Source organism: Pinus tabuliformis, chromosome Q (assembly GCF_031772625.1).
Source record: "Pinus tabuliformis cultivar Carrire ecotype Pingquan chromosome Q, CPIR1, whole genome shotgun sequence".
NCBI lineage: Eukaryota > Viridiplantae > Streptophyta > Pinopsida > Pinales > Pinaceae > Pinus > Pinus tabuliformis.
The window spans coordinates 1,345,419,216-1,345,447,014 of NC_142296.1; the positions used below are offsets into that span (position 1 = coordinate 1,345,419,216).

The 27,799-nt window shown below is 38.2% G+C and overlaps 1 protein-coding gene and 1 long non-coding RNA gene across 2 annotated transcripts in view; one reads left to right on the forward strand and one right to left on the reverse strand.

Moving 5' to 3' along the window:
- The window catches only part of LOC149224857 (uncharacterized), a 74,048-nt gene that overhangs the window by 12,727 nt on the left and 33,522 nt on the right, over positions 1 to 27,799 (reverse strand). Inside the window, exon 2 of the long non-coding RNA XR_016249549.1 lies at positions 27,325 to 27,414. This is a non-coding gene — a long non-coding RNA (uncharacterized LOC149224857). The remainder of the gene's footprint in view (positions 1 to 27,324; positions 27,415 to 27,799) is intronic.
- The window catches only part of LOC149224858 (wax ester synthase/diacylglycerol acyltransferase 11-like), a 74,084-nt gene that overhangs the window by 12,184 nt on the left and 34,101 nt on the right, over positions 1 to 27,799 (forward strand). The window contains exons 2-3 of the mRNA XM_089386305.1: positions 24,059 to 24,637; positions 24,804 to 24,888. Of these exons, the coding sequence (XP_089242431.1) occupies positions 24,059 to 24,637; positions 24,804 to 24,888 (664 nt within the window). The remainder of the gene's footprint in view (positions 1 to 24,058; positions 24,638 to 24,803; positions 24,889 to 27,799) is intronic.

Consider the following 27,799-nt stretch of genomic DNA (forward strand, 5'->3'; position numbering starts at 1 on the left):
AGGAAAAGACTAATCAAACAAAGTGCCAGATATTCATGGCTCAATGGCGATCTCTTTTACACTGGTTTTGATATGATCATTAGGAGATGTGTACGAAATGATGAGGTAATTGACATTTTAAAATCTTGCCATGATGAACCGTGTGGTGGGCATTTTGCAGCGAAGCGGACAGCCTTCAAAGTTCTAACTCTTGGATACTATTGGCCATCCATTTTCAAGGATGCCAAGAAGTATGTAAAGAGTTGTGACAGCTGCCAAAGGATGGGCAGACCCACAGCTACCGATCAGATGCCCCTTCAGCCCCAAGTTCACTTGGAACCATTTGATAAGTGGGCTCTGGACTTCATAGGACCTATCAACCCAACCTCTAATGGTAAGAAGTACATCTTAGTATGTACTGATTATGTCACAAAGTGGGCAGAAGCAAAAGCACTGGTAAGAGCAACCAAACACACAGTAGTCAATTTCCTTTTTGAGGAGATCTTTGTGAGGTATGGGGTGCCAAGAGAAATTGTCACTGATCAAGGTACCCAATTCACCTCCAAGCTCATGAAGGACATCACAGACAAGTACCAAATAAAGCATAGGAAAAGTACCCCCTACCATCCACAGGCCAATGGGCAGGTGGAATCAACCAACAAGACTTTGGAGGGGATCATTACCAAAACTGTTGCAATGAACCGCAAAAACTGGGAAGAAAAGCTCAAGGAGGCACTCTGGGCTTACCAGATTACTTGGAAAGATACCACCGGATTTACACCATACCAGTTGGTGTACTGTAAGGATGTCATGCTTCCTATTGAATTCCAAATTCACACTTTTAAATTAGCTGCAGATTTACTAATTGATTTGGATCAAGCACAAAAAGAGAGAATCCAGCAGTTGAACCAGCTGGATGAGATGAGGCAGCAAGCAGAACAAACCACCACCCTCATGCAAAAGCACCGGAAGCAATGGCATGATTCACACATTAAGAAGAAGAACTTCAAAGAAGGTGACTGGGCTCTGCTTTTTGATTCAAAATTCAAGGATCATAAAGCTAAGTTCACCACCCATTGGATGGGCCCTTATGAAATTGTTCAGGCTTATGACAATGGTTCAGTAAAACTCCAAACTATTGATGGCAAAGGTCATTCTTTCACAGTCAATGGTCATCGCCTGAAGCTGTACAACAAGCCCATCAGCAAGCAAGATTTTCTCAATACACTATCTCAGCAAGAAGAGGTTGAGGTACTGCAGCCCTCAGCTGCAGTATCACTGCCTTAGTTTCATTTTCTTTCAATTTCAAAATCAAGAAGAAAAAAAAAAAAAAAAAAAAAAAAAAAACTCAATAAAACAAAAACTAAAAAAAAAAATAACAATGGGTTAGATGTGAAAACCAGTATCTGGCACAATCTAAACCCGAATTCCTACCTGAAAACCAATTTATTGGCGGGTATGAATTCTATTTCTGTTGTTCATTGTTTCATTTCTCAGTTGCATCATGACTTGAGGACAAGTCAAACTTTCAGTCGGGGAGAGGGAGACACATGTTCTGTTACTTTTATCTCTCCCTTGTAAATTCTTCAGATTTCTTATTCTATATTTCACTGTAACTTTCCAACAGCAGCTTGTTACCAGCATTCCAGACTTTAACAAATAAGCTGTTCTGTCATGATTTTCAGAGGGACCTGGTTATAAATATTTTGCAGGGGGACCTGTTCTGTTCAAGACATCTATGCTATTAACACTAGCAGCAATGGGACCTGTTTAAGATATTCAGTTGGGACCTGTTAAAGCAATTGACACCTGTTCGAGACATTCCAACCAGCAGTAAAAGGGACCTGTTTAAAACATTCAGTTGGGACCTGTAAAAAAAATTCTTGACATCAAAGGCTACTTCAACAGACTTCCACCAAGACTTCCAGCAAATTGCAAGCTCAGTGAACCTGTAACAATACAAAGAGCTGCATGAACATCTTCAGTTTTTCCAAGGGACCTGTATCTTCAAATTTTCTTAAGGGACCTATTGCATCTTCAGTCTTCAAAAAGGGACCTGTACATTCCAATTTTTCAGAGGGACCTGTTACATCTTCAAAACTTTTCTCAAAGGACCTGTGTATTCAACCTCCCTCAGAGGACCTGTCAAAAAGAACAGTCAAAAGGATTAGCAACTCAGCATGTCAAATGATCAACAAAAGAGTAATGTATTTCTGTTCTTGGGCATTTAATTTCCTAGATTAGTTTTTAATGTAATTTTGGTGACTATAAGCTGTTGTAATTGATTTCAAGGACATCTTCATACATCCACTCATCACCCTTATCCCACCAAATTTCATCATTTCCCTACATCAACCTATCCCTAAAACCCATCACCAACACATTCACCATGTCATATACCCTCCAGGCATACCAACATTCTCTACATGACCGAGTATAATTAAAAAGGGCACGTGGTGAGCTGTGTGTTTGTTTTTAAAAAAAATATAAAGGATGAGATAGAAGCGGCCTATATATATTCTTCACTCCATACAGTCAAATTATAACAAGCGGCCTATATGTTTTACACCGCACACACCCGAATCATAACCTCGCCACCCAGCATTATAGCTCAGCACTATGGGTACGCTCTCAGCGTTCTTATGCTAACATGCATACAAGCGTACAACACTCTGTTTTTTTGAATGATTGCATTATAAGGCAAGTACAGGGTATTTCACATCCTCGGTTCCCATAACTTACAAAGTAAAAGTTTGAAGCAAGGAACGCGAGGAGATTGTTATCATTCGAGTAGAGTTACAAAGTAAAAGAGTGAAGCAAGGAACGCCGAGGAGATTGTTATCATTTGAGTGGGGTTACAAAGTGAAAATCCGAACAAGGAGCGCCGAGGGGAGTATCACTGTTTGGGGTCGGTTTACACAGTGAAACCGGTGAGCGCCGAAAAGGGAAGCATCACCATTCTACTTCTAACACCCACAGCAGTCATATCGACCAGCTAAGCACCATAATTGAAGACTGGAGGAAGCGATATATGCCAGGTAACCAACTTGACACTTATGTGTTTAAATTTTAAAGAGCATAGACAAAGAAGGGTTCGAGGCATAACCCTCTGCCATCACCATGACTAATAGGGTCGAACCCAGTACATTTGATAGCTCACAATACCATAACGATTGCATTGAGATTCTTAGAGAAGCACAGTGGTTACCTTTTTTGGAAAAATTCCATGGGAGTAATGAAGAAGTCACAAAACAATTTGCCTTTACCTTCAATGGAGAAAAGGCCCTAATAGGCACCTTCCCCTTCAGAATCTCAGAGGATACCATAGCTCAGGCAATTGGACTCAGCCCTGAGGGAGAAAAGTACTTTAAAACTAAACAATTCAAGGAGAAATCATGGACACAGTTCATGTCCAGGTCTAGAGTTTCCTCAGTAAACTGGAAGAAGGGAGTTCCAAGAAGCTGGTTAGTTCATCCTTGGGATGAAATGGTTTACATTATCCAAAAGTTTATAACCTGTGAAGGTAGATACAACATTGTTTATCTATATCACATCAAGCTACTCCTCCTTTTAAAGAAACAATGTGTAATCAGTGTGCCATATTTTCTGCTGCAAAGTTTAACAAAGATGGCCAAAACTATCCAGAAACAAAAAGGGAATGAGGATAAAAGCCTGTACCATTTTGGCCTGATTAAAATCCTCATTGAACATGAGTTGCAGAAGCGAGGGAAGCCATGGAAAGAATTCTTAACTGTCAACCAAATCAGAGATGAGGAGGAAAAAGAAGAAGTGCAAGAAGATTCTGGGTTTATGAAGGACATAGATGAGGAAATTCCAGTGTCCAAGGCCAGCAGAGCACCTCAACCTGTGGGCAGCATAAGGACCAGGAACATGCAAAAAGAGGATGCCAAGAGGGCTGAGAAAGACAAAATTTTTACCACCTACTCCCGAAGAACAAGGAGAACACCAAAAACTCAGCTGCAAGAAGACCAATTCGAATCTCATGCCCCTGCACAAAGCCATAACAAACAGGAAAAATGTTCACCACCTCCCACCAAAAGACAGAAGAAGTTAGAAAAACAAATTGAGGAATTGAAAGAAGAGCTCATGGAAGCTAACATGTTGGAAAAGGTTATTAAAAGAGAAAATGAAATGCTCAGGGCACAAAGCAAAGAAACACAGAAGACAAATGAAAAGCTCAAAGAAAGAATCAGTGAGTTGGAGACTGAGCAATCTGAGATTTCCAACTGGGCCACTAAGTGGTACAATCAGAAGAAGGCTCTTAAAGAGAAATATAAAAAGTTAAAGCAGGAACTCAAGGGACAGAAGGATCACCAGGTGAAGAAGAATGTAGATACCTTGCTCAAGGCAGCAGAGATCCATGCAGGCACAGAGTTCAAGGGGAGTACTTCTGGGGTAGCATGAGGACATGCTAAGTCCTTAAGTCGGGGAGAGATGTTGGTATCATCCTAAGACCCTTTTTCCTTCCCAAAAACATATCATTTCTCCATACATTTTCATCATATATCCCTCAAAATCCTTGAATATTGATTATTAATTGTTCTATAGTTATTAAATTGCATAGAAATTAATTTAGGGGTTTTATGTTCCAGAATTAGAGGTTTTTTATGACATGATTACAGGAAGTACCCACATCCTGTAATGAGCTTACCGTTTGACATGTGGCGCAGCAGATGAGCCAGAACGAAAGGCATGGGCGAAAAGCAGAATGTCCAAGCATGGACAAACACCTCTCACCCAGCCAAATCGAGCCTCCTATGCATGCGGTCAACTTCAGTCAAAGCAGGGTACTCTGGCGCATAAAAGCAGCAACAGCATCGTTCTATTTTCATTTTGATTTTTGTTCTTTTTGAAACATATGGTATGGAAACATTTTGAAAAGGCTATGTAATAAACGCGGCAACATCACTATGTACATTCAATGTATTGATGATATGGTTGTGTGTACGCATGTGTAAATACAGTTAGTTCAATGTTTGAAGGTTAATCAATCGTTGAAACATTTTCTCAGAACAGAGTTTTAGTTAATACACAGAACCATTTACAGTCACAACGTGTGTATACCCTTTTGCATTGGTTGATTGCTGAACGGTGGTAGTCAGTATACCCTTAGGCGCGGACGGGCCCTGCGTTCTTCGTTTGGTATACTGCTCTTCGTTTTGTTACATTTCAGTTCATATATATTTGCACAACGTTGTATTAGATTCGATTTATATGTTTGCACAGCGTTGTATTGGATTCGATTTATGTATCACATGGGTTGCATCATAGTTTCGATTTACATAACTGTTGATTTACATAGCATACGGGTTGCAGTCATCTAAGCTTTCGATTCCTTTATCCTTTGAATTTCATTACATGTATATGGTGTGCGCATATGAAGGGTTTATGGTTATGTTGAATGGTCAGCACTAGGATCTGGAACGAGAGTCTTGTAAGGGATTCGGTCCTTGTGTGATTTATAGATGCATGCTCATAAACTCTGCTTCATTTTACAGTCTATTTATGTTCTTTTTATATAGTTTAATAGTGTAAATATCTTGCATGCTGTGTGTGTTTACCAAGCAAAGGTTTTCTGAGTGATACCTCTGTAAGGAGGTTAGAATCATTGCCACAGTCATACACAGTACTTAGATTCATAGTTTGCCTTGATAGATGCATCTCATAACCAGCATTGTAGTCAAATATATCAGTAGGGTAATCTAGGTGTGTGAAGGATAGGCTGCATATAACGGTCTTCCGTAAAGAAGCCTTGCAATCTACCTCATAATCACCTGGGCGGTAATTCTTTATGTCTATATATTTTAGACCACGCCTCTAAGCTTACGCACCTCGGTCGATATTAAATATAGAGTCCAGTCTAGTACCCTAGCTGGAACCACTACAGCTGACCTGCTTGCTATTGCGATTTGCGACATGCGGGGGCCAATGGCGGCTTGCCACTTGGTGCCTCTTCATTTGCTGAAGGACCTTGCCACATCATCCAATCTTGTCATGTGAGCAAGTCAAATTTGAACTTTGACTTGCTCTAAATTCTGCATACGAGCTCAAATTTGAGTGTCGCTCGCACCGTTGGAATCAAAATGACTAGCTCTTCGATATGAAACTAAGTTTATCAAGATTCTGACACTTTGATTTTTGAGCCTAATTTTGAGCACTTGATCACTCCTCCCCATTGGAAGCCTTTTGGACCCCAAAATGATCACTTTCAATTGTTCAACAGGTGAGGGTACAGTTCCCTCACCTTTCCAACCTCTATCCATTTGGCTTTTGAAGGAATTGTACCCTTGAGCCCCACTCGAAGATAATCAATACTTCCCCTTTTTGTTGTCCTTGTTCTTCTGTCAAGTATAGTGTCTTGCTGAAGCACATCAAGGAATTCTGGAGAAAAGTCTTCAATAGATGGAATTTGAATATTCTCTCCTTGATCTTCAATCAAAGGAGGCTCATACAACCTTAAATTCTCAACATTAACAATAGCATAAATTTGCATATATGAAGGCAAATCCAACCTGAAGGCATTGTTACCAATCTTTTCCAAAATTCTGAATGGACCATATCTAATTGGTTTTAGCTTTTTACCTTCTCCTTGGAGCCTCTCTTTGTTAATGTGAAGCCAAACTTCATCACCAACTTGGAACTTGTGATCTTGACGATGCTTGTCGTGCCTTGCTTTGAACTTGCCTTAGCTTTTCTCAAGTTGTTATTGAACCTTTTGGTGTACTAATTGTATTTGTTCAATGAACTTTCTTGTTTTGTCTATGTCATTTTGCCCTTCAATAGCAACATCTTTGCCAAAAATAAAATCTAAAGGAGATTTAGGCAAGTATCCCATGCATGCCTCAAATGGTGAAGTTTGAGTGGAAGAGTGCTTAGCTCGGTTGTAAACATGCTGAAAATAGTGCAAATGTTCATCCCACAACTTAGGATGCTTGCTGCAATATCTATGAAGAAGATGTATCACTGTTCTGTTCACTACCTCTGTTTGACCATCTGTTTGTGGATGAAAGGTTGTACTCTTTTCAGTTTGGTGTCCATGAATTGCCACAAGTTTGACCAAAAACTCCCCACAAAGCGAGAATCTTGATCACTAACAATGGATGTAGGCAATCCGAAATGCACCCAAACATTCTGAAAGAGTAATTGAGTAGTGTGTTCAGCTGTAACTTGCTTTTCACATGGCATCAAAATACACATTTTGCTGAACCTATCCACAACTACATACAAATAATCATGACTTCTTTTTGACAATGGAAGACCTCCTACAAAATCCATAGAAACACTCTCCCACGATCGTGAAGGAACTGGAAGTGGTGTGTACAATCCTAACTTCCTATTACTAGGCTTATTGATTGCACATAACGAACATCCCTTAATAAAACGAGACACACTTTGAAGCATACGAGACCAATAGCAATACCTCTGTAGATGTGCCACCGTCTTACTTACATTGAAATGACCAACAATAAGAGAAGTATGTGCCTCTCTTATGATGTTAACTCTTTCTCCCTGCGGAATACAAAGCTTGCCAAGATGGTACAATAAGTTATCATGCAAATGATAATCCAATTCCTCTACTTGGTTACTTTGACTCAAGCTTGCATAAACATCTTGAAAGTCATTATCTAATGCATATTGCTCAATATAACTTTCATGTAAAACATAATTATGCTTGAGTAAAGTAGTTGCACTAACAATCGGCCTAGAAAGCATATCAACAACTTTATTGTAGATACCTTTCTTATACCTGATTACCAAGTGGAATTGTTGAAGGAAACCCATCCATCGAAAGTGCCTTGATTGTTGCAACTTTGATTAGGATTGCAAGTATTGGAATGGTTTATGATCAGTGTGAATGATTGTTTCCTTACCCATCAGGTAGTGTTTCCAATTTTTTACACTTTGCACCAATGTATACAATTCCTTTTCATATGTAGGATGGTTAATCACTGCACCATTAAAAGTTTTTGAATGAAAATAGATAAGCTTACCATGCTGCATGAGGACTGCACCCATAACATAGTCACTAGCATCTGTCTGAATCTCAAATGACTATCTCAAGTCTGGAAGTGCGAGTACTGGAGCTAAACTGATCTTTTCCTTCAATGCATCAAAGGCCTTTTGCTGTTTGCCTCTCGACTGAAAAACCTTTTTCACACTAGTCAACGCATGCAAAGGAGCAGCTATAAGAGAAAAAATAACAATAAATTTCCTCCAATATTGGGCTGCTCCCAAAAAACTTCTTACCTTTGTAACTGTCTTGGGCCTTGGCCAATTTACAACGACATCAACCTTGGAGGGATCTATTTTTCAACTCACCTCCTCTAACAATATGACCCAAGTAAACTAAAGAAGTCTTTCCAAACTGGCACTTTGACATCTTAAGATACAATTGTTCTTTTTTCAAGACATCAAGTACTTTTCTTACATGCATGACATTTTCATGACGAGATTTATTGAAAATTAAGATGTCATCTAAGTAGACTATGACAAATTCATCAAGAAATGGCCTCAACACATCATCACACGCATGAATGTAGCAAGAGCATTACATAAACCAAACGGCATAAATAGCCATTCTAACAAACCCTGTTTTGTTTTGAATGTTGTCTTCCAAATGTCTCCTTCAACTATTCTAATTTGATAGTAGCCTCTTCTTACGTCCAACTTAGTAAAATACTTTGCATCTTTCAATTGATCAAGTAAATCATTTATTCTGGGTAGTGGGTAACAGTTCTTTACCGTAATTTTGTTCAATGCACGAAAGTCCACACATGTGCCATGTTCCATCCTTCTTTGGCACCAAGACAATAGGTGAACCACATGACGAGGAAGATGGTTGGATGATCCCTTTGTTCAACAACTCTTGAATTTGCTTCTTAATTCCTGCGCTTTCCATATGTTAGGAAGAGGACAATCCTGCTGCAACTGTATCTCATGTTGGATTCCTCTCTTGGGAGGTAACCCCTTTGGTTCCTGAAACATTTCATCGTTTTGGTTCACTACGTCAACCAATTCAGATGTCAAATTCGAATCACAACCTTTAAAAGCTTCATTATCAACATAATTTTTGGGTTTGATCATGAGAAGCACAAAATTCTTGCTTGAATTCACTAGTCTTTTCATCTGCCCTGCATTAACAAGCGAAAGATTTGATTTCTTGCTGTGAGCTCTCACAATATATTCGACTCCATTTTTGAATAAATGATATTTATTTTCATGTCGATGGAAGATAGCTTTTCTGTCATAAAGGTATGGGTTGCCCAAACCGATGCCACAGATATCTAACGGCACAACATCAAGCTCCACTTCATCTATGAAATTTGCAGTGATAGCGAATCTCAGTTTACACTTTCTAGTAACTTGCAATTGCTCATTGTCACACATACCCATCCAAGTGGATACGGTTTATGATGTGGAACGGTTTTTAGATTTAAACACTTGACAATGTTTTCAGAGATAAGATTCGCTTGAGAAAAGCTATCGAACAATGTATCAATCTTGTTATGTTTTGAGATCACCCTTATGTGTAACAATTCTATTCTCCTCTTTTCATTTGGAGTTTCATTTTGTGAGTGAAGAACTAGTGTTGGCAATGGATTCTTTTCCTTTTAACCCCATGGCTGTGATTTTAGTTTCATCACCTGAATCAGATCCCATATCTTGTTGAGTGGTTGCAGGTCTTCTGTTTTCCCTTGTTATTGTTTCTTTTTGGTCTCATTTTGAGATGAAGCTTCCAATAGTAAGCTTCATTGTGACCCTCTTTGGAACAGTGTTTGCATGTAATTTTCTCTCCTTTTTTGATAGACGCATTTTTCTTTGCCTTCCCTTTGAAAACCTTTTATTTTCCTTTACTCTTAAATCGCTTTTAACTACCTTCTTTTGGGGTGTTCTTCCCTCTTGCCTAAAGATGAGTGGCTTGCACACATACATCATCTAGATTATTGGGATTAAACATTAAGATAGAATGTCTAAGGTAATTGTGTAAACACCCTATGTACTTAAACAAAATGGCCTATGACTGCAAATCTACACCTAACATTAGAGACCTTTTTTTGAATTCTTAGGTGTAATCTCGCACATTTTGACCTTTAAGCTGTCTAAAGTTCTGTCAATTCATGATGGATTTCTACATATAAGCTAGAGGGTAGAATTGTCTTTTAATTGTAGCGATGAAATCATTCCAAGAAATTGAGATCTTACTGTGTTTTTTAATCTCCTCTCGGTATTTGATTCCCACCATACTAGTGTTGCACCGTCCATTCTCAAGGAAGTTAACTGAACCTTTATGCCATCCTCTTGAAGGTTTTGATTCCTGCAATAGACCTCCAACTGACGAATCCAATTATTAAGCTTCTCTGCATTCACTTCACCATTATACACAGGCAACTCGAATTTAACATCAAGTTTTAAAAAAGGTGATTTACCAGTTCCTTTTGAAGAATAATGATGAGTACGAGTAAGGGTTGTATTAGTGGAAGAGTGTGAAGATGCTTGTGAAGAAGAAGATGAAGAAGATGGTGGAGGCGGTGGTGGTTTGTCTCCATTCCCATTACCTCCTTTTCCATTGCCTCCTCTTGAAGAGCCTTCTCCTTTGGGAGGTTTGGAACTTTTTCCTTGCAATCTGCTACTCCTCTCTTCATAAAGGACCTTGACCATCTCTGTCATATCAAAGAAAGCCTTTCTGAAGGTATTCTCATCTTTTGTTATGTTTGTAGGTTCTCCTTCATCAGACATGATCTCTGAAGTCTCAACTGCAACTTGAGGTTGAACTGGTGTTGTAGATTGTGGCAACCTTGCTCTCCTTCCCCTTGACCCAACCTCAGGGCTTCCAACCAGCTTTCCTTCACCTCTTTTGAGTTTTAACTTTGTAAGCATGACATAAACTTGCAAATAATTAAATCCTTCTTTCACAAAGCAAAACCTAGTGCTCTGATACCAAATTGATATGATTTAGAATATTAGTTTGCAGTGCTAAGACCTTCCTCGGACTATAAACAAAATGCTTTCATTGTGCTTAAGGATTCATTAATTTTTGGTAGTGAAATGAAGAGTTTTTATGTTAATTTTATGAGCAATTTAACATAAACCAGAAACTGAACAACAACATAAACATGCATAGAATATCATCAAAAACACATTACAACAAGCACATGATAAAGGAGTTCACACCTCTTGGGCTATATCTCCTTGGTTTAGCTTCGAATGGCTTAGGCCTCTCTATTATGCTCAAAAGTGTAAAAGTTTGTGTTTACAATGCTCAAATGCTTATGAAACCTGCTCCAATTAGCCTAGAATGTCAAAAATGGCTATCTAGCCTCTTTTTGCATCCAATTTGGTGGAAAACTGAAGAAGTTATGACTTCTCCTAGTTCTTCCATTATTCGTTCCACAAATTGCACCATATTTGACAAGAACCCACAATTTCGCTCCAAAAATCTGCTAACCAGTGAGAATTTTGCCGCGTGGTGGGCCACAATTTGTCGGCACCGACTATCCATCGCAAATCGCAATCGGCAAGGACTAGCAGGCTTAAGGTTTGTGTATGCAGCGGTTGATTGTGCGATTGCGATGTGGCAGACCCGACGACACTATAAACTGGAACTAATGAGCATCTCACATTCGGGAACTTATTGCAAATCATAGTTCAGTGGTGCCTCAATGGTAATCATAATGTGGGACTTTGCACCATTGCGATATCACATTGCAACCCAAACCTCTCGGGGGCCGATTTTGTAACATCGACCGTTCGTCGATCTGCGATTGCAATCCATTGCATCTCACCTTTGATCGATTCTTGAAAACTTTTCCCCCTGCCTTATCGCATCGCACGCTTCCCTGCTCGGGGGTCGATTTTTAACGCCGACCTGCCTGCGATTGTGATTTGCAACATGGTGGGGCCAAGGGCAGCTTGCCACTTAGTGCTTCATCATTCGTTGAAGGACCTTGCCACATCATCTAACCCTGCCATGTGAGCAAGTCAAACCTGAACTTTGACTTTCTCTAACTTCTGCATAAAAGCTTGGATTTGAGTGTCGTTCGCACCGTTGGAATCAGAATGATGAGTTCTTCGATCTGAAGCTAAGTTTATCAAGATTTTGACACTTTGATTTTTGAGCCTAATTTTGAGCACCTAATCAGTGATGAGCATCATGCAAGGCCAATGTTGGGGTACAAGGATAATGTGCAAGCCCTCCCAAGTCAAATCATCCTCATTTGAGCTCTGGAATAAGCAATGTGTATCAAACAGGGTCAATGTCGGCTTAAGGGTGTCCTAGGTATATTTGGGCACATTATCAAGTATCCAATGCCCAAGCTCCATGGCTTAACGTTTCAACATTTGGGATACATGAGGGGATGTAGTATCATGTGAAATCATCTCAAAGCCCAACTCTCATCTCTAGAGGGGTAATGCGGATGTGTCAAGGTTATCACTACTCTTAGAATGGTGGAAATGTCCTTTCGAGTGGTGTTGAAGAAGCTCGTGCTCGTCCCTCAAGTGATCTTTGCTATTGTGATAACACCACTCGACACAAACCTATCAACATCAAGATTGACAATTATTAGGGACAAAAACCATTAAATCATCATAGTGGACCATATCTAAAGCTAAGGGCTAAAAAATGCCTCACACGAAACTCACCTTTAAACGTCTAACTAGATTAGGACCTGTCAACAAGTTAACTCACTTATGTGAGGGATGGTTAGGTCAACAACTCTAATAGTTGTTTCCAACCCCAAGGGGAGTGGGATGTCCCAAGTCAACTTGCCAATCTGTGATAATGGTGGTCATGGAGTGGGAGAGACTTTAAGGTAGGTGCCATAGCCATGAGACCAACCAATGGGGATCCAACATCTTGAGTGTATTGATGTAAGGAGAGGAGAGATCAATTGTGGTGGCATGAGTTGCACATTTCCTCGACTTGCTTTTTCCACCCCTCAAGTGCACCTTTTACTTCAATGATTTGTTTTTATTTGCTACATAGATTCGGAGCTCAAGCTTGCTTTTGCATTTTTCCAATACCCCTTTAAGATGTATCAATTCTTGCTCATATGGGTTGGGACTTTCAAGGGTTCTTTTCTTTGAGATGAAGCATTCAATGCTCGAGGAATTTGGTGATGGCTAATGAGGGGGGTAAAGCTCATGCTAGGATTTTGTCCATGTGTTAAATATTGTTCCAACCATCATTTGCATTTTATATTTTCTTTCCATTGTGGCTCTGTATGTTTTTATCATTCTTTCAACTGCCTCAACCTTTTAGGGTTGATATTTAGAGTCCCGACTCAAGGATGTGGATGAAGGATGCAAATCCCGATGACTAATCATCACCTACACAAAGAATGAAGATGGATAATCGAGAGAGATGGAAAGTGGTGTCATTTCCGTTGGACACTATATCAACTAGTGTCTTCCTAGTGGTGTCCTTCCTAAGCCCTAAGGCCTCAGAGGAGGTTCCACTGTACTAGAATCAAAGACTAACCTTTGAGCTGAAGTGTGGGAACAAAATACAATAAAAAATCATTCAATCATCTAGTTTTCCCAATGATCTGTATTAATATGCCCATAACATTAAATGAAAGCACACAATTGTAAAAATTGTTAGAGTACTTTCCGATAGATCAACCACCTTCCTTCAAGAAGAAATGTTGAATGGGAGAGAGATCTAACCAAAGCAATAAATGGAGAAATTTGGGATAGCGATATGTGTTGACCATCATGGGGCTATATGTTTGGTTTTGAAATGAGGATAATATTTTTCTTCTAGGGGTTACCCACTTTTGGCGGGTAACATCTAGCTCCAACTCAGGGACATGTGCTCACTGTAGGGTGCATGATCCATTTGCTCGAATGAGGAGCGCATGAGAATCCCAACAATCCATGGTGCTCACAAGGGTTGCTACATGTACACTCACAACAACTTGTTGATAACATCTAAGCATGGTGTTGGTCGTCACCCTTGTGATATAGGATAAGATAATACTAAAGCAAAGTGTTAGCTACAATAAACATGATATCTAACTATTATGTATAAACATCAACATGAACAATATCAAAAGAAGGATGCACACACAAAAATGCAAGATATACAATCCAATGCTAACACAATAATTAAGTATAGTCAACCTTGTGATATAGAATAAGATTATATTAAAGCAAAACTTGAGCTAAAATAAACATGATATCTAACTATTATGTAGACACATCAAGCATGAACAATATCAAAATAAGGATGCACACACAAGAACACAAGAAACACAATCTTATGCATAACCTATGCTAACCCAACAATTAAGTATAATCATGCGACTAGTGAAGCCAACATGGCAACATAGCAATATTATACCTCTTACATTTATGCTTAATTACGAGATTAACAAGAAGTTGTGCAATCATTAACCATTATCTCATAATGCATGAAGATCGGATGAAAGTAGTATGGGTGGGTGGTTGGAAAATAAATCAACCATAGCTCATCCTTGCTTGAACAGATTGAGGGTGAAAGGGGAAAATAATTTTTTTGCTCACATTACTAGATCTTCTCTTGCAACTTGAATATACAGTTATCAATGATCAATTTTAAGCATTCTTTCCCAAAAGCTATTTCAAGAACACAACTCTCATTGATGTCACTAGGGATATGGTGAGAGTGGCATGAGCAAAAAGATGATTGAAGGACAAGATCTCTACAAACAAGTTGCAGGTCACAACAGTCAAATTCAAACAAGTTAACCAAAGCCATTGTCTTTAATTTTGCATAACAATCAATTGTGGAGTTGCTAGGATGAATTTAAATGCCAAAGGATGCTTGCTTCACCCTACAAGCATGGAATCTTTGAAGATCAATGAAGAACTAGTGATTCGTTCTTCTAAAGGAGTTGCCACATGAAAAATATTAGCTTAGGCTTTTGGGATGTTCTTATCAACAAATATTGAAGCATAAACTTCGGAACATGAGGAGTACTCAAATCCTCCTTGACAACAATGCCAAAAATGTTACTACAAAATCTAGTAGGTCTAGTGCAAAGCCTTACGAGCCAGATCTAGATCTCGGGGCAACAAGAAATCAACTACCATTGTCACCTCGACAACCTTTCTCCAACTATTTAGTGGTGTTTATACCACAAGTGAGGCTTCCCTATAAAGATCACCTAAAGGATATTCAATAAGGATAGTTCAAGCTGATGGTTTAGGTCTAATGATTGGGATAGATTACTAGCAGATCGTGGAGGGCTAAGATAATCTTCACTAAAGTTCAAACACTTTGTCCTTAGTCGACATAAGTAAATTACAGGGTTGTTATAAGTTAGGGTTTATAGATTTTCAATAATAGGGTATGCAATGTCATATAACAACTAGAAGAAATCCACTGGAAAAAAAAAACAACTAGAAGAAATATTCTTACAATGGTAAATCAACATAGGATCAAGACTACCAATTAGATATGTAGAGTTTAGCATTTGCAATGAAATTTTTGTGTCTGAAACATGCATAAAACAACAAATAAATGATGACATCATCCCTAGAAATAGGGTTTAACATGTAACAAATGCTAGATTTTGCTTTTATACAATTATTTAATGCAATTCTTACTTGGAGAGCAATCACACATCAAATAAATTTACTTTTTTCAGCAATATCACATAAAAATCCTAACCCTAACCCCAAATATCTAGAATGTAATAGAGAGAAGAGAAAATTTAGTAAATTAGAGGGTTTGATCACCACCACCTATACTAGTGCCTTGATCTAAATGGGCAATGGAGTCACCTAGGTCAAATTCAATGAGGAAGGCCTTGTTGAAGTGGGTGAGATACAAACCCTAACAACTTCCTTTTAAGGGGGATTTTAAATTTAAGAGGTGTAGGACTCAGGGTTCTCTTAAAGGATTCAAGGGAAATGATTTTACATAGCATAAAGGAGCATGGTTTCTAAATAATTTTAACAATTTTAATCATGGCACATGTAGAAACCCTACTTCAAACAATGTAACATGCACAATATTGGAAATATGCAACAAATTTACAATTTTTTTGCAAGAATCTCTTTAGTTAATCCCAAGAAACCAACTTCAAGCAAAATTTCCACCTCTAAGAGAGATTTGTGTTGTAAAGCTACATTACATCCAAGTAGAAGAGAGATAAAGCTAATGTGCACTTCTAAAAGAGAGAGAAGTGTGTTGATGAATGATGATCCAAATGAAATGAGACCTCCCTCTATTTATATAAGGGCAACCAAGTCTCATTTTCATAATTTTACAGGCAAAACACATAAAAAGTTCACTTGAGTGTTCAACAAGCTCAAGAGGTCACAACTCGACCTTAAAATAACTCAAAAAATGTAACAAAAATGTCAAAAATAGTCGACACGTGGGATATAGATGTCTCCACCATGACAACCTCCTCTAGATCATTGAAGGCCTTGTTGAAGTGGGTGAGATGGTAAAGGCATCTACTTACAAACTCTAGCGACTTACTTTTTAAGGAGATTTTAAATTTAATAGATGCGCGATTTGGAGTTCTCTTAAAGGATTCAAGGGAAATGATTTTACATAGCATAAATGAGCATGATTTCTAAATAGATTTAGAAATTTTAATTGTGGCACATGTAGAAACCATACTTCAAACAATGTAACATGCAAAATATTGAAAATATGCAATAAACTTACAAAATTTTTGCAAGAATCTCTTCAATCAATCCCAGGTTACCAATTTCAAGCAAAATTTCCACCTTGAAGAGAAATTCGCACCATAAAGCTACATTATCTAAGTAGAAGAGAGACACAACTAATGTGCACCTCTAAAAGAGAGAGGTGTGTGTTGATGAATGATGATCCAAATGAAATGAAACCTCCCTCTATTTATATAAGGGAAACCAATTCTCATTTTCATAAGTTTACAAGCAAAACACATAAAAAGTTCACTTGAGTGCTCAACAAGCTCAAGAGGTCACAAGTTGACCTTAAAATAGCTCAAAAACATAAAAGAAATGTTAATAGCCTACACACATGGGAAATATATGTCTCCACCATGATGCCAAGCCCTAGAATTGATCTAGATCCATCAAATGAGTGATGAATAGGCCCATGAGTGCTCCTCACTCCAAGAAACACTCAAACTACATGGGTACATCTTCCAAAAGTGCTTCTCAACCATGACATCGTCCATGTAGTGGCCTGCATCACCCTTCTAAGGCTTGTGGGGATGATGTGGCATCATGCAAGGCTAGCGTTGGGGTCCAAGGATAATGTGGAAGGTCTTACAATTCAAATTATCCTCATCAAGGCTTCAGAACAACCAACATCCATGAAATAGGGTCAAGGCCCGCCTAGGGCATCCTGTGTCCATTTGGGCACATCATCAGGTAATCCAATGCCCAAGCTCTATCGGTCAATGTTTAAATATTTAGGGGTACATGAGGCGATGTAGTACCATGTCGAATCATCTCAAATCCCAACACTCAACTCTGGAGGGGCAATGTGGATGCATCAAGGTTATGACTACCCTCATAATAGGGCAAAACGTCCTCTGAAGTGGTGCTAAAGAAGATTAAGCCCATGCCTCAAGGGATCTTTGCTGCTGTGATAATACAACCTAGCACAAACCTATTAAGATCAAGTAAGATTGACGATCATTAGGGACAAAAACCATTAAAACATCATAGTGGACCATATCTAATGGTAAGGGCACAAGAATACTTCACACGAAACTCACCTTTAAATGTCTAATTAGATCAGGACCTATAAGCAAATTACCCCACTTATGTCAGGGATGCTTAGGTCAACCACCCTATTAGGTGTTTCCAACCTCAAGGGGAGTGACATGCCCTAGTTCAACCCATCAATCCATAGTTGTATGCAAGAATGGTGGTCATGGAGTGGGAGAGACTTAAAAGTCGGTGCCACACCCATAAGACCAGCTAATGGGTGTACAACATCCTAAGTGTACTGATATAAGGAGGGAGCAATTGTGGTGGCATGAGTTACCCCTTCCTCGACTTGCTTAACCCTCCCCACGCCCCCCCCCCAAAACCCTTGAGTGCACCTTTAATTATTTGTCTTTGTTTGTTGCATAGCTTAAGAGCCCAAGCTTGCTTTTGCATTTTTCCAATACCTTATTAAGATGTACTTGATTACTCATCAGGGTTGGGACTTTCAAGAGTTTTTTTCTTTGAGATGAAGCATTAAAAGCTTGAGGAATTGGGTGATGGCTAATGAGGGGGGTAGAGCTCATGCTAGGCTTTTGCCAACGCGCTAAATACTATCCCAACCTTTCGCATTTTACATTTTCTTTCCATTGTGGCTCTATATGCTTTTATCCTCATTTTAGTTGCATCAACCTCTAGGGCCATGACTCAAGGATGTGGATGAAGGATGCCAATGACCAATGACCACTAGCCCACAGAATGGAGATGGATAATCATGAGAGATGGAAAGTGGCAAGTATGGATTATCTTGGACATGCTATATCAATCAGAGCCTTCCTAGTAGTGCCCTTTCTAAACCCTAAGGCCTCAGAGGATGTCCCATTGGACTAGAATCAAAGACCAACCTCCCAGATGAAGAGTGGGAACAAGAATACAACTGAGATTGATTAATCATCCCCTTTTCCCTGTGATCCATATTAATATGACCATAACATTAAATTAAAGCATATGATTGCAAAAATGGTTAGAGTACCTTCTGATAGATGACCCACTTTCCTCAAGACGAAATGTTAGATGAGAAAGATATTTGGCCACAGTAATAGGTGGAGAAATCTGGTATAGTGCCATGTGTTGACATTCATGGGGATGCTAGCTGACTAGCTATCAAATGAGGAGAAAAGTTTTCTATTTGGGGTTACCCACTTTTGGTGGGTAAAAATTCCATTTGATTCTCTTGTAAACATCTACGAATCTCAACTTCTACATAATTTGTAACATCAATGCAAATGCATATCCCTTTTCACTTGTGTATCAACAACTTTAAATCAAGTGTGATAGGTGATAGGTTTTGGGGGTAATTGTTTTTTATTTTGAGGGAAATTAAGATATAAGAATTCAATAGGGCTGGGAAAGAGCCTCAAATAATAACTGAGGCACTATTTCTTTATCAATAAGTGTTAATAAGGAATCTAATTGTCATTGGTACTAAGGTGTGGTTATTAAATTGATGCATAGTACTTCATCTCCTACTAATGACAAATCTGTAATGTTTATTTGTTGAATATAGAATGAAACCAAAATATTATCATGTATTATAAGAGCTAAACCAATACATAGACCCGTTTAGACCAATTAGACAATATGACCTCTTGTTTCGATGGTCAAATCTTAAGAACCATAAATGGGGTAACCTCTTCCCCAATGCCTTAGTTCATTACCATTAGTAGGGATACCATCGAGAAGGTAAGGTATCACTTAACTTAAATCAAGGTTGATAAAATGACATGAATCTGTTGACTTAATTATTTTAATGACTCGTATCCGAGAAAGGAACACTAAAAGTTTATTACAAAACATATTTTACTTCAACATTATATTTGTATTGAGAACCAAATTTAATTTAAATGAAATAATAAAAATATATTTTGAAATTTAATTGTTTTATAATATTAATAAACAATATGAATAAAAATATTGTTTATAGTAGTAATGATTTTAAAGATCATAATGGAGTAGACATCAAATTGATATATGAGATTTTTTTGTTTGGGATAAGAGGCTTCCAGGGTTTTGATTACTAAAGTCTATATAATTATATGTTATCTTTTCTCGAACTTATGACCATTTGAAAGACCATTTGAAAGAAAACACATGCCATCAATCATTAAAATCACACAAAATGTACTATAATCACTATTTATTTAAATTAATTTAAATTTATCAAATTACGATAATTAAATTAATTATCGTAATTCATTATTTTATTTTATGATATATAATACTTGAAAAAAAACTATTTTCTTTTAATTTTTCATGAATTAATAAATTATCCCACAAACAAGGGGGTTACATACACCAATGTGGTGTCTGGCTTGGCCGTGACCTTGAAATTGGATAATAATAATATATATGAAAAAGTGGGAAAACCTATCATAACTTGGTTGTCAAACCAACTAAAGAATGATGCCTATTTATGAATGCAAGCCAACTCATCACTGTTATTCAAGGAAAACTAGGGGACTTGGAATTCCCGCTCAGTAAGGGGATATACTTTCACTCCTGCCACTGTTATTCAAGGAAAACCAGGAAAACCATGCGACTTTGAAATACCCGCTCAGTAGGGGGATATGCTTGCACTACTGCCAAATGCCTCTAGGTCTAGGGGGATAGGCACTCCTGCCACTGTTATTCAAGGAAAGCCAGGAAAACCATGCGACTTTGAAATACCCGCTCAATAGGGGGATATGCTTTCACTCCTGCCAAATGCCTCTAGGTTTAGGGGGGATAGGCTTTCACTCCTGCCAAATGCCTCTAGGTTTAGGGGGGATAGGCTTTCACTCCTGCCAAATGCCTCTAGCTCTTGGGTTGTAACCTGTTTTGTTACGGCTCTTAGCAAAAGTAGTTTTTAAATTTTATTAACTATTTTAAAACTTAAAATTATTTAAAAACAATATTAAATTGTTTATATTTATACAAAATCCTACGTAAACTAATCAAAAAGAAGATTTCAAACTCATTTACGTCTTCTTCAATGTAATATTCCTAAGTGGAAAATAACAACGAATACCAAAAACATGAACTAATAAAAATTAAAACCACACACATAAATCAATACTCCAAAGAAATTGGGTGAAAATGCTGAGCCATTTTATTAATAATGGGTGATTAGTATATCAAGTGATAGGAAAGAGGGAACCTGGGCTTGTTGAGCAAGCTATGCAAACCCCAGGTGAAATTATGTTGATTCAAGTGCTAGCAATGGCTCCCCACCGGTAGTATCCACTACCCTGAAATTCTACTACTGGCTTGCTAATGGAATAGAGATTTCTACCTGTAATATTGCTCAGAAAATTCTACAAAATTAGCCCCGGACTCCTCTCACCAAATCCACAAAAGCCCAGAAATGTTTTGGGATGATTTTGGTTGACTAGGAATCTCTCAAAAAGTGGGATTTGCCATTTCTGGATGGTTGTGTGCACTACAGGAAGTGCTCTGTTTTTGTATGCCCAAATCCATCACTGAAAAGCCTCCAAGCTCTCTGCAAAATCTCCTCCAGAAACTCCCTTCTTCCTCCAACCCTTAACTCGTTTGGTAGTAGGTCCTCCTCTACTCCTGCGCAAGCTTTGCCCAGTGAGCTATGCGCATTGCCCAAATAAGGGAAATTTGGCCTACAAAATAGCCTCAACTCTAGCCCTGCTAAATGATATCAAAATCTTGGTCTCAAAGTGGTAAATCTCCTTGTAAATCACTAGATCCTCCAACCCACTCCAACTGATGCAATTTGTGCCCCACAAACTGCCTCTACACCCAGGAAGTGTACAAAACTGGACAAACTCCTGCAAGCTCCCTGAAAGCCCTAAATTGGACTCCCAAAATTTCTCACTAGGGAGACACTTGAAGTTCTCCAAAATGAGGGTCGAATTTCACCTAAAACTCTTGTGCTAAACAACACTACTGCTTTTGTGCTTAACAGCTCCAAGAGTGTTCAATTTTCTGAAGTTTGATAAACAAAACAAAAGATCCAAAATGAAGGCCTCCCTGCATTATTTATAATTGTTGGTCCTCTCTCTTGGCGGTCCCCATCCTCCAACAACTTCCAAAATGAAGGCCTCCCTGCATTATTTATAATTATTGGTCCTCTCCCTTGGCAGTCCCTATCCTCCAACAACTTGCACCACACTCTTTGTCTCTTCCTCCAATTATTTATATAATTGTTGGTCTCTCTCCCTTAATGGTCCCCATCCTCCACCAACTCGCACCCCATTCTTTGACTCTTCCTCCAAAAGTGCGAATTGTCTTTTGGGGCCGAATTCTCTCCCATTGTGACCCCACATTCCACTAAGGCTGCGATTTTCCCTTGTCTCCTAAGTCCCAAAAGCCAAAAATTGTCAAACTTGTGCTATTCCTAAGCAATTTAGGAAATTGGGGATATTACACCAAAATCGGGTGCTATGGATGACTGAATCTGAATTTCGGTATGCAGGGCCCCCATCTCTGATGACAAAAGGGGACTTGAACCCGTCCATGGCTATACCAAATTCAAAGCCACTTTCATGGCCTATGTATAGTATATTGGGCTGTTGTTTCTTTCGTCCTAAGACAGTCTTTGTTGACTCAAGCTTTATACAGCCCGAGATTAAAACAGGTTTATGCAATGGTTTTGCCATAAGCTTTATTCTAATTCTTAGAATCTGCTTCCTCTATTTCGTTCTGCTCAAGCCTGTTATCTGTCTTTCCATTTGCTCTGCATCTCCATGCCACGTTAGATGTCTGGAAGACGGGGTTGCCATGGACGTAGAGGCCCATGTGGCTCTTAGATCCAAGAAGCCTGCCCAGGAAGCAGCGAGTTTATACTAGGAGTAGACTCCCCCGAACATCCAAGAGCATGTTGCAATTGTTGAGGTCAAAATTCAAACAGATAGGAGTTCTATGCATGATTGGGATTGATGAAAGAAATTGACAACTGGGTATCAGATTTTGGGAATTCGAGTCTCAGAGATAGGACTGGAGCTTTATAGGCATTCCAGAGCCATAGTAGCAAAATAATTGCAAGACAATGACAAAGCCAAAAGGGAAGTGTTGTTGCACTTGGATGAAGTTATTCTTCAGCTCAAGGAAAACAACTCAAAGGTCCCCTCTTCTCTTCTCAAACTCCTGTCAAGCATGTTGCTGGCCATGAAGAACACCAGACGGGTGCTAAGTTCTATACCATAGCTAATAAAATATATATATATATATACACACTTTAATGGAGTGTTATCTTAACATACACAGGTTATTAAGATTTATTCTGATACTTTATTGATTTTGAACTTTGTCTCGGACATTATAAACAAACAAACTATATTTTTCCTTTTTGTTGGATTTACCAAGTAACCAGTTAGCAACCCAACTAGTTATATATTTTAATATTCATTAATCAATAAAACTTAAGAACTAACCCTAAAGGGATTGGTTTCTTCACGTTGATGGAAGAACCATTAAAGGGAGACTTGATTTTGGCCAAGGTCCAAGAGAAAAAGTGAAGACGAGGTTGATAGCATAGGCTATGAAATAGTTGTTACCTAGTTTAATTTAAAAGGAGTCGCAAAATCGTATAGGAAGTCGATTATCTTGAAATTCTAAATTGAATAAGCCCGTGTATTTTCAAACTGCTAGATGAATGAAGCATTTATTGATAAGACTGGGATCCCAATTGGAGATTTGTGCATGCAACCATTTTTTATACGTTAAGAGGAATTGATAATTTATAAAGTTAAATATGCTAATGGGACTCGTACATGTTTCAAAATACAGTATGACAACTCAAATCTTCCAAAGTCGAAGAACACAAATTGAAAAATCTCTGTTTCTGCCAACAAAATGCTATATAAATTTGAATTTGTGTTTATTGTCATACAATTTTGGCACTAAAAACTTAGCACTAGTGCAGCTGCCTATTTACCAGCAAAGTGCTTTTGATTTCCCGATGGTTACTTAAAACCAGTTCTCCTTCCATGGTTTTGTATATCGTATTGGATCATTGGTAATGTTTCAAAATACAATATGACAACTCAAATCTTCCAAAGTCGAAGAACACAAATTGAAAATCTCTGTTTCTGCCAACAAAATGCTATATAAATTTGAATTTGTGTTTATTGTCATACAATTTTGGCACTGAAAGCTTAGCACTAGTGCAGCTGCCTATTTACCAGTAAAGTGCTTTTGATTTCCCGATAGTTACTTAAAACCAATTCTCCTTCCATGGTTTTGCATATCGTATTGTATCATTGGTAATATCTTTGAACACAGATAGCATAACAATATTATAATTTCATTACAAATTAACCAAATCGTTGATGAAGCTCATTAACCATTGCTTGATGCAGCTCTAGTATCACTTGGTTTTCACTTTTTAACTGATATGACACTGCAGGTTAGAGACAAGAAAGGAAGAAAGCGTTGGCAAAAATCAGAAATAGACCTTGATCAACATATTTTGGTTCAAGAATTATCTCCTCAGGATGCAGAAGATGAGACTTTTCCTAACAGATATCTTGCTGATATGATCTTTACTCGCCCCCTTAATGAGCAACGACCCCTCTGGGAAGTTCATGCTTTCCGTATGAAGTGTAAAGATATTTCAGGTTGTTTTATCTTCAGAGTACATCATAGCGTTGGGGATGGAATTTCTCTCCTGTCTTATGTACTGGCAAGGTGTCAAAGAGTGGATAAACCAGATCTTCCAATAGTACTTTCTAATCCCATTAAACTCCCGAACGCCCCTGTCCATAAGTTTAGGGTCATTGCCTGGTTACTTATCCTGTGGAGAGTGATGATTTTTGCATGGCATACACTTGTGGACGTCATATATTTTGTCCTACGTATCGCGGGCCTTGAAGACAGCAAGATGCCAATCAAAGGCAATGCGGGAGTAGAGTTTTGGCCAAAAAAGTTGGCAACTGCTGTTTTCAGTATTGATGACATGCGTGCTGTGAAGAATGCAGTCGACGGGGTATGCTCATCTCATATTCAGTTTTTGTTGTGAAAATTGGGGCGTACAAATGCTTTCTTTATGGAGGAAAAATTGGATTCTATAAGGGCGTATAAGATTTCAAGGCTAATGTTAGTTGTGTATTTTCTAAGAATTATTGTCTGATCATGATATTCATCTGTGGCAGACAATAAATGATGTGCTGCTGAGCATTCTTCAATCTGGTTTCAGAAGATACCTGGAGATAAAATGCCCTGAACTTTCCAAAAAAGGTTAGATCCTCAACAATCTATTCTGCTACATAGAAGTTTGCATATTGAAATGAGATGCACTTACATAGCTAGTTTAAATTTTATCGGTACACAAATTAGTAAATTACTTATTTCCAGGGTGAAATGGAGTGTTATGAATTTTTCTGGGGGAAACTGATCAACGTGACGAGAATGGATATGAAATTTAATAGCAGATTCCAACATTTCGAGTAAAAGAAATCGCAAGTTAAAAAAAAAATCAAATCCAATGAAATCGCTTGAGACTTTTCAAAAAAACAACCATAAATTTTTTTACAAACTGTTAATAGTCCCTCATTTTGCTTACACAAGGTTGTTGACTGAGATTATTGATGGAGCCTCAGCTAATAGCAAAAGTGTCCTAGAGGGCATACTCGGTATCCAATGGTAACTAATATTTTAATTAATTAGGGAAAATTTATTATAATTTTTTAATATTTCCGAGTTTTTCCATTCCAATACTTCAACACAGCGATGTTATTCCTGAGTTCAAGTTTTGCAAGTTACATATGTAATTTAATTTTCGCCATTAAGGGGGCAACACCTAAGGAGATTAATTTTGCCAGTAAATAAATAAATAATCTACAATATACCATAAACAACACTGCAGGGAATTAGAGTCCATTGATAATGGTATTTGGTAGCCATGGTTGGTGAGGTCATATAGGTATCTATGTAGAGGCTGGTCTTGGTAATGTTCCTTTTAAATGGTTTTGGTTATATGTTATTATTATTTATATAATATAAAATTAATTAATTAATATTTCAAAAAAACTTTTATGTTTTTAGCTACCAATCTTTTAATTAATATATATATATATATATATATATATATATTTTATAAATAATATTTTTTTTAGAAAAATCATTAAATAAAAATATACTGGTTGAAAAAAAAGAGAAAATTTTGCATATAAAAATACACTAAAAATAGCCCCAAGAGTTAGCTCAATCGGTTAAGTCAAGGCCTCGCCGTTTGGGAGGTCACAGGGTCAATTCCTGAAAGCTCTTGGGGTCAGGTCTTGTTATAAGTGACACCACCCAAGGTGCCCGTGAACCACAGCATAAATAAAGAAAAAAAAGAAGACACTAAAAATAAGTTGAATATCTATTGACGCATCCCCTGATAATGGACTCACTTGGTAGTCCGAAACGTTGGGTTCACAAAACTCTATAACAGGTCATTCCTCTTCTATCTAAAACCATGACTTGTCAAAACTTACAGATCCCAAAAACCACCTATAATAAATTGACTCTATAATCTCAATTTTTCTTATAATAAATTGACTCTATAACCTCAATTTTTCTTGAAATACTAGTGAAATTTTACATTTTAGTTTTCTTTCTTCTCTTTATATATAATATTGTCTCCGATGGAAATCTACATATTGCCTTAAATTTCAATACATTTCTAAAGATATACTGTCTACCAAATTAGCCCAACAAAGAACAAAATTTGCAACCCTACATACTTCAATTTAGGTGATCGGTTGCCTCCGATTGAGGTCTATTGAGATCGGGACATTGTCCTCTCGGAATCCGATCTGCATTGTCATAATCATTCAGTCCGGTACTAAACATTTGAACCTGCTCTTGCAATTCTACTATTTATCTAGGAAGCGCCTTTATCTTGTCCTCCTACCTCGCCATCTTTTCTGTCAGGGCTTGGACCTTCTCCATATCTTGCACAGTTGTCGTCATCTGCTCCTTGAGCTTCAAATTCATGACGATCAAATTAAGTTGAAGGACCTCCATTTTCTTCATTAATTGTGTTACCTTGCCTTTGCAGCTACAACTAGTATACCAGGCGTCGCTACTGGTACCAAAAGCACTTTCCAGGCCTCTCCACATCTTAGAATTTCCGTTCTCCTCTCTCCTCGGGTTTTGTAAGCTCTTCCCCTCTAAGGTCGTTTCGGCCAACTCATCCAGTCACGCTCAATAACGGTCCCCCACGATTCAAGGCATGCCCAATTATCGCTCGCCCAAGGTTGTATCATATGTGCCGAGATGCGCGACCCAGAAGCACAGAGTCCATCCGACCCTGCTCTACTGCCAAGGCCCTTACGTGGTTGCAGTGTTAAAACTCGTGAGCTTGGGCCCGAATTGGTTTTGATGGAGATGTATGTCGTCAAACTGTGTCCCCCACAATTACTTCTATTCTGCTCAGCAGTATGCTTACGTGAGCTACACTGTTAGTGATTAGTCAGCAGTATGCTTACGTGAGCTACACTGTTAGTGATTAGTCCATACACAGTCACAAACTATCTAGCGACCACTTGGAAATTGACCAGAGTCCAAGCTATTCTCATCCAACCATCAAAGTCAGCGACGACCCCACGCCCTATGAGTCCTAGGGTTCAAACGAAGATTTAAAACCAGAAAGGAAGAAGTCACTGAGGAAGGAGGAGGGACACCAACCTGGGATTTGCCGTTCAACCATGAAACCTGCTATATCTATCTCCGTCTGCGTTTTTCTTTCCAAATTGAAAATCGAATACAAGATCCATCCTGGGCAACAATGAGGTTGCAGTTGTAAATTATATGCCTTTTCATAAATCCCACAAGCTGTGGGAATCTTATCCTAATATGTTAGGGTTCAAGAGAAATAAATATAACAATCAAGAAACAAATATTCAAATTATGTGCGCCATGATTTTCAAACTATGTACACCATGATTTATTTGGAAAATCCTAATTGAGGAAAAAACCAACTTTTACTGCTCAACCATGGCTACTTACAATGGAGAATACACAAACCTTTTAACAGCTTCAACTACATGTAATACAATAAGCTCAATACCATGAGTCACCAATACTAGATACCCAAAACTATAACTGTTGGACATAACCTCAACTCCACCATAAAATCAAATTTATCTAACATAACATTACT